At 47.3% G+C, this 17,624-nt stretch overlaps 2 protein-coding genes across 2 annotated transcripts in view; one reads left to right on the plus strand and one right to left on the minus strand.

Annotated features, from left to right (window-relative positions):
• CFAP92 (cilia and flagella associated protein 92 (putative)) overlaps positions 1-17,624 on the minus strand; it is a 117,621-nt gene that overhangs the window by 20,575 nt on the left and 79,422 nt on the right. The window contains exons 4-6 of the mRNA XM_069866127.1: positions 3,640-3,938; positions 2,300-2,496; positions 988-1,192 (exon numbers count right to left, since the gene is read on the minus strand). Coding sequence (XP_069722228.1) covers positions 988-1,192; positions 2,300-2,496; positions 3,640-3,841 — 604 coding nt within the window. The 5' untranslated portion in view covers positions 3,842-3,938. The remainder of the gene's footprint in view (positions 1-987; positions 1,193-2,299; positions 2,497-3,639; positions 3,939-17,624) is intronic.
• The window catches only part of EFCC1 (EF-hand and coiled-coil domain containing 1), a 53,130-nt gene continuing 43,543 nt past the window's right edge, over positions 8,038-17,624 (plus strand). Inside the window, exons 1-2 of the mRNA XM_069865689.1 lie at positions 8,038-8,239; positions 10,891-11,297. Of these exons, the coding sequence (XP_069721790.1) occupies positions 8,042-8,239; positions 10,891-11,297 (605 nt within the window). The 5' untranslated portion in view covers positions 8,038-8,041. The remainder of the gene's footprint in view (positions 8,240-10,890; positions 11,298-17,624) is intronic.

Below are 17,624 nucleotides of genomic sequence, written 5' to 3' on the forward strand. Positions count from 1 at the left end.
GACTTTGGGAGGGGAAGTCCTGCCTTTCTCTCTTGGTAAAGCTAAGGCTGCTCTTGAGGAAAGACTGAGCTACAAACAAGTCTCTATTCCTCCACAACAGCTACACAGGTGCTTAACCTACCTTAAAAAGCAAACCCAAACACTGTCAGAAGCCTCCACCAACTGCAAAGCCTGGCTGCTGACAAACCACACCACACCGACTCAAATGTTCCATTTATTACCACAGTATCAGCTCAATCAAAAGGAACCAACTCTGTGTCAACCTGCATTTCAAGTCTTAGAGCCTCACCAAATCTCTATCCAGTGATACACATGGGAAAGTGCAATTACAGTGTCTTACTAATAAATTATGCATATTTTAATAGTAAAATTAATTTTAACAGCAGTTTCAGGCCACCAGAACAAAGAACACCTCATTTCCTATAGGTTTCATCTCATGCTTAGTTCTCTGGTATTTATTAGGGACAGATCTGATTCCATACGTGTCTATAGGAGCTCTAACAAGGTCTCTCTCCTCTATTTAAATTAAGTCAGCTAGTAAAAATGAACTATAAATAATAAAATAGCTGTCTTTGAGTCGACTGACCTTCTAGCTAGTGTAGCCAAAATTTATGCACAGATTCCAGTTATGGGGTTTGGGGAGACAACAAGGGGGAGGAGATGAAAGAGAAAGATGCACAGCTTAACAACGTAGTTGTACAAGTTTCGCTTCTTCTCAGGACAACAAAACCAAAAATCCATCTTTGACAAATTCCTAAATAACACTGCTACCCAACAACCTCAAACAACTCACCAGTTTCAAAGGTTCAGGTCATAGGCTTGATTACATTTTCCTGTCATCAAAATTTTCAGAAAACATAACCAAGTAGGAATTATTTCAGTGGGAATGACATGGAAATGTCACAGAATCTCAATAACAACTTGTCTTTAGGTGCAGTCACAGTTTCAAGACAGGTTTTATAGCATGCTTGCTTGCATCAGACTTACCAACAGCCTCTACGCGTTCTTGTGAAGAAGTAACTTTGGAGTTAGTAACCTTCGCTTTTGAGGAAACTTTGTCCTTGGCATCCCAAATGTTTACAATGATTTTGTGATCTCTTAGTTTTATTAGATATTCACTAGTGACGTGGATATCAACGCTATGGTTCCACGATAACCACATCTTGTCATCTTCCAACCATGGTGTAATGGCCTATTAAAACACAAGATGAAAATCTCTACAGGGGCTGAATGGTACTGAGGAACTCGCACTCACATCCTGATCGCTGTCATCGCTGCTCTCGTGCAGGACCCTCCCTTGCTGTGTCAGAGCAGCGTATTTGGTTGGATTCAGACAAAGCAGTCAAGCCAAGGTCTGGTACAAAGACCGGAGGCAAGAACAAACAGCAATTCAGCCGTTGCTCAGCATGACACCATGCATTGAAGACTTAACAGCATATTCTAAAAGCAGATATATACACTGTAAAATGCTGAGCTGCTACTTATGAAATTAAAGCCCCGGCACTGCCCTCCACACGCATGAGCTGGTACAGAGCAAGAGCAGAGCACTCGGAGCTGCCACTACCACACATTTCACTCAGCAACTTTACAAGTCCGTTTTGTTTAACAAAAACATCAAGCTTGTACTCAGAATCGCTAAAGCAATTAAAGAGGGCCATGAGGAAGATTGTCATGCAAAGACAAAAGCTGAGAGCATAAAGGTTGTTTTAAAACAAAGCCTCACTCTCTCTCTCAAAAAAAAAATTATTTTTGCAACATTTTAGAAATAATTTCGTAACAAACCAATCTCTATTCACCACAATATACCCAGTTCTCTGGTGTTTTTTTCCCCTGGGTTTCAATGCACAGGATTCAGGTAGGCACGTGTCTAAACAAAACAAAATCTGCAACATTCTTCAAGTACTTAAAAATCTTTTTCTGCTCAACAAAGCTTAGAGGCATACATTTCATTTTTTCTGCACTGCTAATAATAATGTAAGAATTTGAAGCCAATTCTCCAGTTTATCTCAGTACTTGAAAGATAAAAACTATAATACCAAGCAAACTGATAACCTAGAGGAAAACAAAAGCAAAATGCTCTTAAATCCCCCAGCCTCTTACTACAAATCTAAGAAGTTACTGCTGATGTGGACCAGCTGAGTCACATTCTATCCCTGACGTTCCTTCTGTATCTGTGGGAGGAGATAAGGCCTAAGCAGCAGCTAAACCTATACGCAACTACATCACTCTGTACCTGAAAACATTCTCCCACTTTCTGTATACAACACTTGGGGTTACCTAGTTTTATTGTATCTTTTACCTTGGAACCAGATTTGGTATGTAGCTTTGCGGCCGCTCCAACCAACACCAAATCCAGTTTTCTAGGTCCGAGCTCATCTGGTAGGAGGAAGTACTCAATCTGATAGCAACGCTGTGTTCGTGGAACAGCTCTTGATTTATCAACTTGAATTCCCTTTCCTCGTTTATCAGCAGGATTGGATTTCTTCTGCTTTTGTTCTAGAGAGAATATGAGACCAGACAGTCACAGGCATTCCAGTGTGCCAACAGAGCAATGACTGAAAACTGAAAACAATGACTGAAATGACTGCTGAACATGAAACTTCTCACCCCTGCGCCCAAACCTGCCATTCTTACCCAGGTTTAACTACTGTAATGGTCCAAAAGTTCCTGGAACTCCTCTCTTCATCCTCTGTTCCTGCACCATGATGTCCAGGGACTGTAATTCTCAAGGCATTTGTCCTGTTGCCCAGATAACTTCCACAGAGCAGAGTTCTGTGCTGCTCAGGGGACAGCTGAATGTGCCTGTTCCTGCTATACCCAAACACCTCTGTGCCACTGAGAATCTGAGAATCACACCCCAGCTGTTGAGCCGCTGCTGCCTTCTCCTAAAATGACCTCCTTAAACTACCCAAACCCATAACTAGCTGAGCTGAGTATACCCACCAAACCCTCCTTTATTTCCATTAATAGGCAGGGACTGATTAAGAAACACGAGCTAAGATTGTCAACTTGAATACCTGTGCCTACCGAGGAGTCGGCAATCAGGAAAGGGTTTTGCCAATGATAAAAGGCTCCCATGTCCTACTGCCACTTTCTTGAAAAATCTGCCCAGGAAAATTCAAATCCACTAATACACTTTCTAACATCATCACCTGAAACCATTCATGCACATTGCCACACGAATTTATGCAGCAATAAAAGATGGGTTCTAAGGAGAACAGGCCTTACGAGGAGCAGCTGAGAGAGCTAGGGGTGTTTATCCTGGAGAAGAGGAGGCTGAGGGGAGACCTCATTGCTCTCTACAACTACCTGAAAGGAGGTTGTGGAGAGGAGGAAGCTGGCCTCTTCTCCCAAGTGACAGGGGACAGGACGAGAGGGAATGGCCTCAAGCTCTGCCAGGGGAGGTTTAGGCTGGACATTAGGAAAAAATTTTTTACAGAAAGGGTCACTGGGCACTGGCAGAGGCTGCCCAGGGAGCTGGTTGAGTCACCTTCCCTGGAGGTGTTTAAGGGACGGGTGGATGAGGTGCTGAGGGACATGGTTTAGTGTTTGATAGGAATGGTTGGACTCAATGATCCAGTGGGTCTCTTCCAACCTGGTTATTCTATGATTCTATGAAAACCTGTGTTGGGTACTTACCTGTAGGCAGGGTAGGGACAGCCAGTGAGACAGTGAGTGTGCAGGTCACCATGTGGGAGCCATCTAGGTCCTTCCAGCTCTCGTGAGATTGGAGGAGCTTGCTGCTTTCATCTCCTGGGCTCAGCTGTCCACCACACCCAAGCACCTCCATGTCTGTGGTGTCAAAAGTGCTTTTAGAGCAGACAGTAGTCACGTCCGTCATCTCTTCTTTATTACCTTCCTCCACCTCCTCTTCTTCCAATGCCTTTGAATCTTTATGCTTTTCCTTTGCCACAACGGTGTGCAGACAAACTCAAAGGCTATGGAATAAGACAAACTGCTTTATTTTAGTGCTGAAATAAAAACCCCTACTAGAATCAAAGCCGGAGCAAGGAAGGATAGAATGAGGAAGTCCCAAAACTCCCATTTCAAAGGTGCTTTCAGAGTAGGCAACATTTATGCCCCACAGATTGATATGGGGGCCAGGGACAACGTGCACATGAGTCCCTGAGCACTAGGGCAGGGTCCCAGCGCATCCCTACATCCCGCACACAGCAGCACCACTGCCCACAACATCCTTAGAACAGAGTGAGCCCTGGGAACTTGATGGAAAACATTTCCATGGAGCAGCCGCACCGCTCAGCGCTGACCCTTCCCTGCCTCATGCTGCACATGGGCTGAAGCTTCCATTGCCTCTTTTCACCTGCCCCTCACAGCCACAGCACCTCCCTGCCCTCACCTCTACTCACAGGCTGGGTAATCTCTGGTATTTGGAAATGTCCAGGAGAAAGGAGGCTCTGAAAAGCTTAAATCTAATTGACATCTATCCCAAAAACCTACTGCAGAAATGAAGACAGCATCAATGTTATGGCAAGAAAATACTTCTCCGGAGTAGAAAATACTTCTCTGCTCCATAACAGGAGCCCAAAGGCGGCAGCAGAAGCTCAGGTCAGGACTGCCCCTACAGCCAACGCAGGACCTGTTGGCACCTAGAGAGCAGAAAGCCAGGAGTAACTGGCTGGAGCACAACAAGGCAAATGCCGCTCTCACACTACTGTCAGTTGCCAGCTCTTCCCCTCCATTTACACCAAAATTTGTTCATTAAAAAGAAACATTTGTCCCATGAGCACTATTAAATAAAAGTTGAAAGCAGTAGATTTCTCTTTTAGAATTACTGTAGGAGAACCTTCAAACTGTTCCAGATGCTGAATCGCTCAGAAATGTCAAACCCAACACCTGGCTCTGCAGAGAGAGCTGTGGCTGTTCCCTCTGCACACCACACAACACTTCTTCCCTTTCAACAGCTCACAAGAGAAAGACCTCAATGTAATTAGTCATACCACTCAGGACAAAAACCAAAGTGCAGCTCGGTACAGTCCTTTGTTAACCCCAGCAATTTCCCATCCGCTCCACAGAAAGAGAAGCTCCAGACACCAGGTTTTGCCCACCTCTAACACAGACATCTCCCTTGCAATCACAAGGTGCTCTACATTAATTAATGAAGCTCTTTCCTATAACCACCCAGTATGTTCTTCATGTCACTAAACATATGGCACATGGTTACAGCCTTCTGCACAGTTTATCAGCATTACCTACGCACTCCCTGGATATGTACATGGAATCACAGAATCATTAAGGTTGGGAAAGACCTCAAAGCTCACCCAGTCCAAATGTCAGCCCAACCCCACCGTGCCTGCTAAACCACATCCTGAAGTGCCATAGCTACACGTTGTTTGAACCCCTCCAGGGGTGGCGACTCCACCACTGCCCTGGGCAGCCTCTGCCAGGGCCTCACCACTCTGTCAGGAAACAAATTTTTCCCAGTATCCAATCTAAACCTCCCCTGGCACAACCTGAGGCCATTTTCTCATGTTCTATCCTTTGTTACTTGGGAGAAGAGCCCAGAACCTGCCTCACCACAACCTCCTTTCAGGAGCTGTAGAGAGCAATGAGGTCTCCCCTCAGCCTTGTCTTCTCCAGGCTAAGCAGCCCCAGGTCCCTCAGCTGCTCCCAGAACCCCTGGGCTCCAGCCCCTTCCCCTTCTCTGGACACGCTCCAGCCCCTCGAAGTCCTTCTTGTAGTGAGGGGCCCAAAACTGAACCCAAGATTCAAGGTGTGGCCTCACCAGCACTGAATACAGTGGGACGATCCCTTCCCTGCTCCTGGTGACACCACAGCTGATCCAAGCCTTCTTGGCCACCTGAGCACACCCTAAATCTTGTCTGCGTAAGCATTCAACAAAAACACGCTGCAGGCAGGAGCAGAACCATGTGGCAGACAGGGATATTCAATTACAGTTTTCCTTCTTTGTCTCACTGTACTTACAGAGCCAACCCAACACGCTGGACCTAACAAACAAAAAGACAACACCCAACATTTTTGGAGTCGCAAGTAATCGTAAGGCCGTGCCAGGAACAGTACTGCCCCACTAATATTATTGTAACTCACATCTGAAGTTTGTTGTGAAAGCAACTGTTTCAGAAACAACATTTTTAAAAGGATCAATAACATCACAGACTAACTTGGTTGGAAAAGGTGTGGAAAACAAACGTTTGGTACTTAGCACCGCGTTTTTACTTTCCCCCTTGGCAGCAGAAGTGCTGGAGTGCACTACCAGACCTGGGAACAACTGAGTAAAGAGCAAGTTCTCGAGAACTGACTAAAATGCTGCCACCACTCCAAGGGGGTTTAGAGAAGAAGCCAAGGAACAAGCAAACTTTGTCTGGGTCAGGAGTAAAAGCTTTGTGGTGCTATAGTTGGAAGTAAATATGAGAGTTGCTCTAACTGCACTGTGTCAAGCTTTTCTCTACCTCTGCTATCAGAAGCACTGCACTGGAAAGAAGGTTAAGTGTGGAGCGACTCCTGGTTTCATTTTGAAGAAAAGCAGGCTCAAAAGGAAAGCTAACTCAACCAAACACAACTCCTTGGCACAGGGAAGTTATAGGGACACTTATGTTTTCTCCAGCCCAACTGTTCTCACAGTTGTCGAGGGAAAGCCTTGGTTCAGCCGGCAGTTTGTTAAGGAAATGATGCAAAACCCAACGGTGCAGCAGCCAGAGCTTCACTTGGAAACTCAAACACGACTCAGCGGCCAAAGGTCTGGGGCATTCTGCAGGTATCAAGTATCTGCTTTCTTCTGGAGATAAAACGTGGGTGAATGTGAATTGCCATCATCCTGACACTCTCATTTCCCAGTAATACCACAGAAAGCCAAAGACTTGTTGCGCCATTGACATCCCTCAGCCTCTCAAACCAGAAGCCCAGCAGATGGGCAATGAGGAATTCAACAGAGACCCAAACGCTCCCCACGCTGATAACGATGCCTCTTCCAGCCAGAGACACCACCCAACTGGAAGCCACAGGTGCTAAAGTACCATTTACACTGACAGGTTTATAGCCTGGTCACGATTCTGGCAGCCTTTAAAGCAATTCATTCCACTCAATAAATACTTTTACAATTGAAACGAGCCAGACCAAAGCAAGTTTGGACCGTGACATTGTCCAACCCCATGGCCTGGATGGGGTCAGTGGGTAACAGATGTGGGTTTACACAGCAGCTGCTAAAAACATTCAAGGTTTGTTTGCCTTTCCCAGCTCACACTGCTTCACAGGGCGTGTTGACCGTAAGCTGATTTCTCACACGAGTAACATCACCAGATTCGGTTCATCCGGATACTCCTCGAGTCAATCAAAAATATGTTACAAGAGGAAAGGAGGAAAATGGGAGAAACGCTGTTTAAAGGCATAAGAATTCATCAAAAAGCCCCACTCAGAAACCTCCCAAGTAAATCCACGAGCTGGACAAGAGACTGCTGAGAGCTGGAAAAGAACAACACGCCCTCCCAGGCTGGGTGACCCCGAGCATCCCCGCAGCACACAGACCGCAGGGAGACGTTCGCCAGCCGGCCAGGAGCAACCGGAGAAAGAAGAGAGGGAGGGAGGGACCCGCACCCGCCCCGGGGCTGCGGGAGGCGGGGCCGGGAGGGCAGGACACTGGGAGCCGGGAGGGGAGGCAGGTCCGGAGCAGGGGAAGGGTCGCAGGTCCCGGGGAGGGCTCCTAGGACCTGGCTGCAAGGAGGGCTCGTAGGTCCCGGTGCAGGGAGGGCTCGCAGATCCCGGTGAGGGCTCGGAGATCCCAGGGTGGGCTGCTAGGTCCTGGATGCAGGGAAAGTTCGCAGGTCCGGGTGCAGGGCTCGCAGATCCCAGGAAGGGCTCGCAGGTCCCGGGCAGGGCTCGCAGGTCCTGGTGCAAGGAAGGCTCGCAGGTCCTGGTGCAGGGCTCGCAGATCCCGGGGAAGGGAGGGCTTGCAGACCCCGGTGAGGGCTCCCAGGTCCTAGGCAAGGCTCGCAGATCCCGGTGCAAGGAAGGCTCTCGGGTCCCAGGCAGGGCTCGCAGGTGCCGGTGGGGCTGTCGGTGCGGGGCGATGGAGCGGGCCCCGCGGCTGCGGGCGCTGTGCCGGGCGCTGGGGCTGCGGGAGCCGCCCGGCCCGCGGGGTCCCTGCTCGCCCGAGTGCTACGAGGCGGTGGTGGCGCTGGAGCGAGCCGAGGACCGCATCGCCGCGCTGGAGAGGGAGAACGGCAGCCTGCGGGGGCTGCTGCGGCACTGGAGGGCCGCCCGGCAGGTGAGCGGGGCCGGGGAGCGCCGGGGGGGGGGGCACCGAGAGCGAGAGAGCGGCTGGGGGCTCGGGGCAGGGGTGCTCTGGGGTCACCCCGCATCAGCCACCCCTGAGGGCGGACACGGTACCGGTGGCACTCAGGATGAGAGGATGCTCTCACGGTGAGGATGCTCTTGGGATGCTCTCAGGATGCTCTGAGCATCAGCGACTGGTTGAAGGTGGTCAGGGCACCAGCAGCGTTCAGGGCGAAGATGCTCTTGGATCATGAGGGTGGCCAAGGTACCAGTGGCACTCAGGGTGAGGACGCCCTTGGGATGCTGTCTGGATGTTCTCAGCGTCAGCAACTGGTTGAAGGTTGTCAGGACACCAGCAGCGTTCAGGGTGAAGATGCTCTTGGGTCATCCAGCATCAGCGACCCATGAGGGCAGCCAAGGTACCAGTGGCACTCTGGATGAGGATGCTCTTGGGATGTTCTTGGGATGCTGTCTGGATGCTCTCAGCATCAGCGACTGGCTAAAGGTGGTCAAGGCACCAGCAGCACTCAGGGTGAACATGCTCTTGGACCGTGAGGGTGGCCAAGATGCCGGTGGCACTCAGGGTGAGGATGCTCTCAGGATGCTCTCAGTGTCAGCAACTGGTTGAAGGTTGCCAGGGCACCAGCAGCGTTCAAGGTGAATTTGCTCTTGGCTCATCCAGCTTCAGCGACCTGTGGGGGTGGTCAGGGCACCAGAGGTTTGGGGTGAGGATACTTGTGGATCATCCAGCGTTAGTGAGCAGTGAGCACAGCCAAGGCTCAAGGCTCAGGTGTGCTTTAGACACCCAGCGTTAGCGACTAGCTAAGGGTGGGCAAGGTACTGATGGGGTTCAGGGTGAGGATGCTCTCAGGATGCTCTGAGCGTCAGCAACTGGCTGAAGGTGGTCAGGGCACTGGCAGTATCCTCACTGGCAGTGAGGATGCTCTTGGATCATCCAGCATCAGCGACCAGTGAGAGTGGCCAAGGCACTGGTGCCGTTCAGGGTAAGGATGCTCTCTGGATGCTCTTAGTATCAGCAAACAGCTGAAAGTAGTCAGGGCACCAGCAGTGTTCAGGGTGAAGATGCTCTTGGGACACCCAGCATTAGTGACTGTCTGAGGGTGAGGACAGCCAGGAGACCAGTGGTGTTCGGATGCTCTCAGTGTTAGTGACCACCTGTGGCTGAGGGCATCTGCGGTACCAACAGTGTTCAGGGTGAGGATGTCCTTGGGACACCAGCATTTGTGACTGGCTGTGGCTGGTGGTGGCTGGGTCCAAGCAGTGTTCAGGGAGGATGCTGCTCTTGGGGCATCCAGCATTGGTGACCGGCTGCAGCTGAGGGCAGACAGGGTCCAGGCGTCATTCGGGGAGGAGGATCCTCTCGGGGCATCCAGCACTGGTGACCGGCTGTGGCTGAGGGTGGCCAGTGTCCCAGTGGGGTTCAAGCGGTGAGGATGATGCTCTCAGGACATCCAGTGTTAGCGACATCACAGGCCCCAGACTAGTTTACAAGAGGAGTATGGCATGGACCTAGCTTCTCATTCCTCTTTGGCATTAACTTTCCAGCCAAGTTTGGTGATACAGAGCCTTTAAGGAGGAATGTGGTGTTTTCACCAGCATGACATTCTGTATGCTTAAGGAATGCACTGAACACCACCCTGCTAGAACTGTAGAAGCCACCAGTTTAACAAACCACAGTGTCTATGCCACTTCTGTGTTGCATGTGCAGCCAGTCAGTCACACACCATTGTGGGTGATTTCCAAAGCAAGAAAGAACTTTTGGAATCTTACTGGCGCAAGCATATGTAATGACTTGGTCATAAACACCTGAAGGCTTCACCTCAGAAACAGGAGTGTGTTCTCTTCAGAGCCTGGTCGTGAGAGTGCAGGGCTGGAGCCCGTTCTGCAAAGGGGCCGAAGAAGGAGGAGCCTCTGGCTCCTGTGCAGAGCCCCGCTGTGCTGGGGCTGCTTCTGTTTCTGGTGCTCCAGTGAAACACAGACATTCTTACCAGCAGGTAAATTACTCTGCCATGAAATAGCACAGCACAGACAAAGCACTGAAGGGCCCTAGTTGCTCCGGCGGATCTGATCAGGCTGGATTTTGTGCTAACACAGCACTCACAGAACCATCTGGCATTAGCTCGCTGTCCCTCTCCTCAACACCCAGCAGGGCAGGTAGACACCACTTTTGCCATTTCCCTTAGAAAAGGGAAAGGAAGTCAGAGCAAACAAAGTCATAAGTCAAAAGCCCCAGAATCAGGAGGAGGACAAAGACTAGAGCTCCAGGACACTGAACACAACTTAAAAACATCACCAGCAATATTTTCTTCAGAATACTGCTTGCCTGTTGAGGACAGACCTAAGTGATGAATTAAAGCTATATATATATTCTGCAATAACCTCATGTTCCACTTTAATGAGTACTTCTAAAATTAAATTTCTAGATACATATATAAAATGTACTTTCTACAGTTCCCTTTCCCTGTATTGCACACAGGTAAATAGGTTATTAGCTGCTGATCAATTTTATGTCATTAAAACAAATAAATGCAAAATAACCCAGCCATTTTTAGTCTTGATTAAAATGTCAGCTGGTTTAAAATGCATTAATTTCTCCCTGCTTTCTGCTCCTGTTCATTATAGGCAGGGCTGTGGAAAAGCCAGGCTAACCGTAAGGAAGAGGAGACCTGTTTTGGAGGGAATAAGGGACAGTTAATGGACACCAAGTCTCAGACCACGTGCCTTCCAAGCGTCCTGAAGGAAATAGAACAGGTCCAGAGCTCCAGGGATGGACAAATTGAAGAAGCCATTAGGCTCAACCAGGAGTTGGAAAGAGAGCTGAAAAGCTCTCGGGAAGCTCTGCTCAACCTGCAAGATTGCAACCGCAACCTGAAGAAGGAACAAGCAGAAATGAGGAGGAAGGTGGAAGAGGCGAGACGCGTTGTCCTTAACAGTCTTGGTAAAGTGAAGGAGCTAGAGGTGAAAGCTAACGAAGTGCCACATCTGGAGCTGTACATTCAGCAGCTGGAATCACAACTGCAGCACTACAGGTAAGTCTGAATCTGCCAAAACATGCCTGTAAAACCACGGGGTTGGCACACGAGTTTGCTTGAAATCAACTGGGTGTAGCTTAATAAATGTCTGCAAATACAACTGCTAAAGTATAGCCAGAGGGAAATTAGAAGCAACTTATCAATTTGTTTGGTAGGGATCTGTAACAGAACTGGGCCCATTCAGTGGAAGGCAGGATAAAATAAGGATGCTGATACACAGAGAGCACAAGTTACTCCTCAAACACACGGCAGCAGTGTTTAGTACCACTCAGCATAGTGGTACTTCAGGAAAGCCTCAAAAGAAATTGCTGGCAGGCCTTCATAATCCATTTCTAGCACAGAAATTCTTTCACCTTAACTAACTAATACCAGTTCTGACGTCCTGCTAGTTAAGTCGCACATACAAAGCCAGCTGTATTGAGGTGGCTGGTACTCCAGCTGTTCAACTTGTCATGTGAGTTGGAGCAAAACAGCCAAGGCCAGCTCTGGCCAGGAGTTTTAAACTCTGCTGGGACTGTCATCCCTTCACTGACAGAACAGGTCATGCTCCAGATAAGAAAAGTTCAAACCCTCTCCTAAAACCACACAGTGAAATAGTCAGAGTCTCAAAAAAAGAAGCCATCATCCAGCCAAACCCCACTTGTGTAATGGCATAAAGAAATAGGTTTCCAAAACTCAGAAAGTTGGTCACAAACTGAATAGGTCACTGCTTTTGTTGCTTTTTTTTATCTTAGACAAACCTTGGCTTCACTGACAGTTATTAAGCATTAGAGCAATTCTGCCGAAGTTTCAAATTGATCGATGGAATAAAAGGTTTATATTGTTACTGATCTAAAGTAAAGCTAATATTTAATGTTTTTTTCCTAACTGTACTATAACTATATTGTCTGTTCTGGACTCCTTGTCTCTTCCTAAACTTACACTTCCTCTGTTTGCTTATAAGAAGAATTCATAGCAAGTTATTTGTAGCATCACAGCTATTGTTACTGTTTCATGAAGTGAGGAAATTTCTAAAAATAATCATTTTATCCTGTGTCTTTCTGTTGTGTATGCTAATAACTGTGCAGCTGCAGAAGATAAAAGCCTTTATTTAAACATCTATAGGATTTTAACAACACTGAGAGCATATGATGTCAAAGAATATTGTCGATTGCAGGGCTATTTGGATGAACAATACAGCTCGTAGTGTTGAGAGAGATCCTGCTGCTTCTCACATCTGTTAGGTTCTCCCAAGACTTAAGATGAGTTCATGTCCTGCAGAATTGCTTTTCCCAAGTATAATTAAAAATTTAAAAAATCACCTTTAACAGGTAGAGATGAACTAGTTAAAGATAGTAAGAAATGTCAGATGGGCCTTGCAGAGCAGGAACTTTTATGGGTTACAATGAAACAAGTAGTGTGAGTTTTTAAAAACGGAAACTGTTTTTTGTAAGATACTCTTCATCTGTAATATCTATTATAAAACACATGTTGATTTAAAGCTCAGGCACAGTGCTGGACCAACCATTTGGAAGCTACACCCACGCCTTTTGAGGCACGTTTAGCATGGGACCAGGCCAGCTTCCACATGCAGGACTCTTCACTGGGTCTTGAGCCTGTGTCAGCCAGAAAGCGCCTTGTGTGTAATACTGCTTGGCTTGAACAGCTTAACAGAGCCATTTCCAGACTGTTAGCACTTAAACTCCTGTGGTCATATTCCACAGTTCCATGTATTCCACAGTGGGGCAGAAGGATGTCTCAACTGGCAGAAAATGAGTATGTTAAGCAGTGCAGAGCTTTGTGTTACTGGTACGTTAAGCTGTGCAGAGCTGGTCCCACTCGCTTCACTTGCTTACGCTGGGGCTATAGGTGGCAGAAATGCCTTCTGCTCATAGTGAGTCACCTCCTCTGGCTGTGCAGAAGCCCCAGACATGTGCTTATAGTTCGGGTGAAGTTCTAGGAAGTGTGAGGTGAGGGGAAGCTGATGAGGTTGCCAAAGCACAGATATGGAGGGACAGCAGCTCTATCCCGCAGGTTCCCCAGGCTGTCAGGTGGCAAAGTGGGTTCCTTGCAATGTGTTTAAGTCAGTATGTATTTAAGTTATTGCTGCAGTGAGCAGTTTTCTCCATTTCCAACTGCCACACAAAGTTTGAGAGCACGTAGGAAGGATCTAGGTTTGGCAAGAACTGCAAGGGCACAGAGGAGAGAAACAGGTGGGGAGTTGAGTATACTGCAGAAAGCATTTAAGATTGCAGATAAGTGTCATGAGTATTCACTTCAACTGGCTTGGTTGTGCCACTACTGTACTCCATCCAAAGTCTAATTTCTTCCAGAGAGGATCGTATTCAAGAATGAGACCAGTCTATGAGCTTTACACATTGCTCCTACTTACATTTTCCAGTTTATAAAGCAAAGAAAATTACTTCTTCTTTTAGTTTCAGGTTTTCAAAGCTCTTTAAGCATCTGAATTCCACTTCTAGGCTTTATCTTATACCAGCTTGCCATTGTTTAGATCTGGAATCATAACACTAACCTTAAAATATAATCCCAAATTTCAGAAATAACATAGTTTGCATCTGTACAGGAGGGTGTTGAAGTACCTGCAAGTGAGTAATGGTTTCCTGAACTGAGGAACATTACTGAGGAACCTCATGACAGTTGTCTTTTCTGCCCACAGAGTCAGAGTCCTGCAAATGTTCTGCAAAATGCTGCTATCAGTATTTCTGGTAAATGTTTGGCAGCTGAAGTTTGTGTGACTTAAGTATAAATGTACTCCGAGCGCAGTCTCCTGTATCCGGGTTTGAAATGTCCCTCTCACATTATTAGGCTCCTAAGCCAACTCAGCTGACCAAGTAGTTCATAGATATTTCTTGTCTTAAGGTTCTTCCTACATTAGATGTACGTGTTGGGGTTTTGTCCCCTTTCTCCACCGTTAGAAATGTGTACTCTCTTTTATGTTTTATTTTTTAACCTCTCTCAATGTAACGAGTCAGCTCGGGTGCTTTAAAGCGAAATTTCAAGAATTTTTTTACTGAAAAGCATGAGTTGAATTCACTTCAGAGGAAAAAGATGTCCCAAGAAGCTGTATGTGTTCTGTCAGAATAGTGTCATTAACGGTGTTGGCATACGGGGCAGCTCAGGATGTTATGCAAGTCTCATTTTTTATGCAGTGCTGCCCAGAGTTAATCTCATTTTGTCGTGGTGCACTCAGTTGCATTTTCCCAAGTACAGGACTTCTCATTTGTTCTTGCTGAAACGCACCTCTTCCATTTCTGGACTGCTCCTCCAGCCTCTCGGTGGGACTGACCTCGGAATCGCTGCCACTACCCCCAGCTGGGTGGCAACTGCACATTTGTATGTTCTCTCTCAAAGGCTGGAAGCCCAAGTGACTCTGGTGGCCAGGACCCAGGGCCAGTTCTGGTGCCCTTCACTCAGGCGACTTGGGTCATCAACAGCTCTTACCTAAACTCATTTTTGTGCAGCGAGTTTTGCTCTAGCTCAAGGTGACACCATCCACATATTCTAATAGAATCCTATGATTTAAGTGCTGTTTATAGGAATGGCACACATCAAAATGCTACTGCAGTGGAAATGTCCCATCTCCTGCTCCTCTCTCTCCATTCAGCCATTCCCCCTGTCAGAGAAGGAAATTAGATCAATTTGACGTGAATTGTTCTTGCCAAATACAGGTTGGCTCTGTTTGCACCACATTGCAGAAGGCTGAGAAATGGATTGATTACTTAACAAAGGTTACAAATCGCTTTGTCTTTAATAGCAGTGGAAGAAATAAGAGAATTTAACAACTTTATTTTGATCCCAGTGTAACAAATGAAAGGACATTTAGAATTCAAGTAGACTTTATAATGGAGATGTCCACAGAGCTTTTATGCTGCTGTGCTAGCCAGCAGCACAGTAATTACATAGGTCAGTGCAAGGGGTCATAAAATACCAAAAATGCTTCCGATATGCATGGTCTGTCTCCCAAATTACTTAATTATCCATCAGCAGTTATATGTGTTAATGAGTAGGAATCCCTGATGCAGAGAGGCTTGTTCTGCCCCCTCATATTCTTTAACAAGTACGAAGGAGGCGGCCTCTAGCAGAATTTCCTCCATTCATTTCTTTCATAAAGTCACCAGTGTTCATGTTCCTAAGAAGCTGCACTTTAGCGTACCCTGCACTGGAAGCAGTTCTGGTTTTGTTTTCTTTCAGGAGACAGTGACCAAATCTTTTCTACAATTTCTCAGGTTATCATTTGCTCTGTAAAGTGTAACAGGATGAACCAAACAGACTCAAATTCATAATTCAGGAGCAGGAGAGGAATATGGAACTCTTCCTAACTGATAGTGTCAGCTCTGGGAGGGGAGGAAAGCAAAGCCCTAGGAAGGGAGCACCAGTCCACAAAAGGGGAGTACAGGCTATTTCCAAACTGTCATACACAGTTTATATTTTGGCACTCTAGAGCTGATTATCTGTTTAAAAAAATCAGACATTAATTAAAGAGAATATGGACAACTTTCTGCTTGACCAGTGTCATCAGTGTCAACTCCGGCTGTTGTGAAGGTGAAGAGCGGCTTGGCCATTTATCGCAGAGGGCACCAAATGCACGTGGAGGCTGTGGGAACCTCTGAACTGCACAAGAGGCAGGATAGAACCACAGCCGATAAGTCCATCCTGGGACCAGATAAGGACAGGCAGGGAGCAGTGACCCAGGGCGGTCAGCAGAACCACGGCACTCCGGGAACTGAGCTCAGGGTGGGTAAAATCAAATGCCACTTGGCAGGGCCTCACCTACAGAACACTCGGGGAGATTGCTCTAGATGAACTGATGTCATTTCATTCTCAAATTCTGCTTATAGCTAATATTTTATTCTACTTAAGACCACAAGAAGTTATTTATATTCTGTAGAAGTCAGCCCCAGGCCCCAGGACTCTAAATTTTTCAAGCAGGTAACAGCAGCAGGTGGATATGCTCCCCTTGTATGGAGCTTAGACTCCTTGTGTGTCTCTAATCACAGAAGAATCGTAAGCTAAACAAGCAAATCATATCACTGCTCCTTTGGAACTCTGTAAAGGGATATTTTGCTTTCACAAAGAGAGATGATTGGAAGTTATTACTGTGTCTGGTAGAGAGAACTGTACGAGTGATTTCAATACGTTAACTTGGCACTCGAGGAAATGTACAGCAGCCCGTTCCACGGCAGGTCTGGCTTAATTGCAAATGCAAGAAGTGCCTTGCAATTTTGTTTTAACATATACTACTTACTTCCCATAACAACAGCAAAACCTCCACTTCAAATCCTTTCAAACTCCTGCAGTGCATTTCTCCACAAGGAAGCTTGTATTGGGGTGCTAATTCTGGCTGGAGATGTAGCCAGTTCTCTGGCCTTCTTCAGTGCTGGCTCTTAGTTACAGAGTGTTTATTCTTGGGAGACTTTCATTGCTTTCTCACTAAATCCCCCTTTTCATCTGGCCGGCCTTATTGGCTGTGTTTGGAGTAAATCACTGGGAGCACAATAGTGATGCCACACACATGGACACTGCCCGCCGACGGGGGTGGACGTGCTTTCTCCACGTCCCAGGCCTCCTCCCACTACTCTGAACAGGCACCATTTGTTGAACCCACTGTAGCTGTCACGTAGCAGCCCCCATCGCACGTATCCTCCTGGGGTTGGAGAGATTAAAGTGTGCTGCGAGCCCTGCTGTAGTCAGCAGTAACAAAAAGATAGTCCGAGCCAAAGAAGTTAGTTTTGTGTCTCATACAGAGTCTCTCACACGTGTAGCTGCCTTCAAGAGCTGTCTCCTGCCCTTCTGTGTGTAGTTTGAACCATGCTAACCCCTCCCGCACCAGAAAGATTATTCTTTCCCCAGGAGGCCTGCAATTGGTGTTTCTGTGGCTACTCTCCCTTGAACTGGTGCCTGGGAATTCAGTCAGGAGCTTGGTGAAGCCTGCGATACCGGCCGTGAACCTTCCTCCTCCATCTGGCTGCCCCGACAAGCTGCATCTCCCCTCCCTGGCTTTACAGTCTTTCCCCAGGAAATCGGACACCTCTGACAGCCCCAACCTTCTTTTTGATAGGAATGGTTGGACTCAATGATCCGATGGGTCTTTTGCAACCTGATGATTCTATGACTCTAGTGATGCAGTGTATTAGCTATCCTGCCTTAGGCCAGCAAAATCAAAGATTACTTCAACACACACCTACTCCACCTCCTTTCAAATCATTTCCTAAGCCTGGACTCCCTGGCAGAGGCTCTGCCACTGTGACAGAACATGTCCCACCACAACCACTTTGATGCTGTCATTGCAAGAACCAAAATCAAACAGAACTGGTCCTAGCTTAT

Source organism: Phaenicophaeus curvirostris, chromosome 11 (assembly GCF_032191515.1).
Source record: "Phaenicophaeus curvirostris isolate KB17595 chromosome 11, BPBGC_Pcur_1.0, whole genome shotgun sequence".
NCBI lineage: Eukaryota > Metazoa > Chordata > Aves > Cuculiformes > Cuculidae > Phaenicophaeus > Phaenicophaeus curvirostris.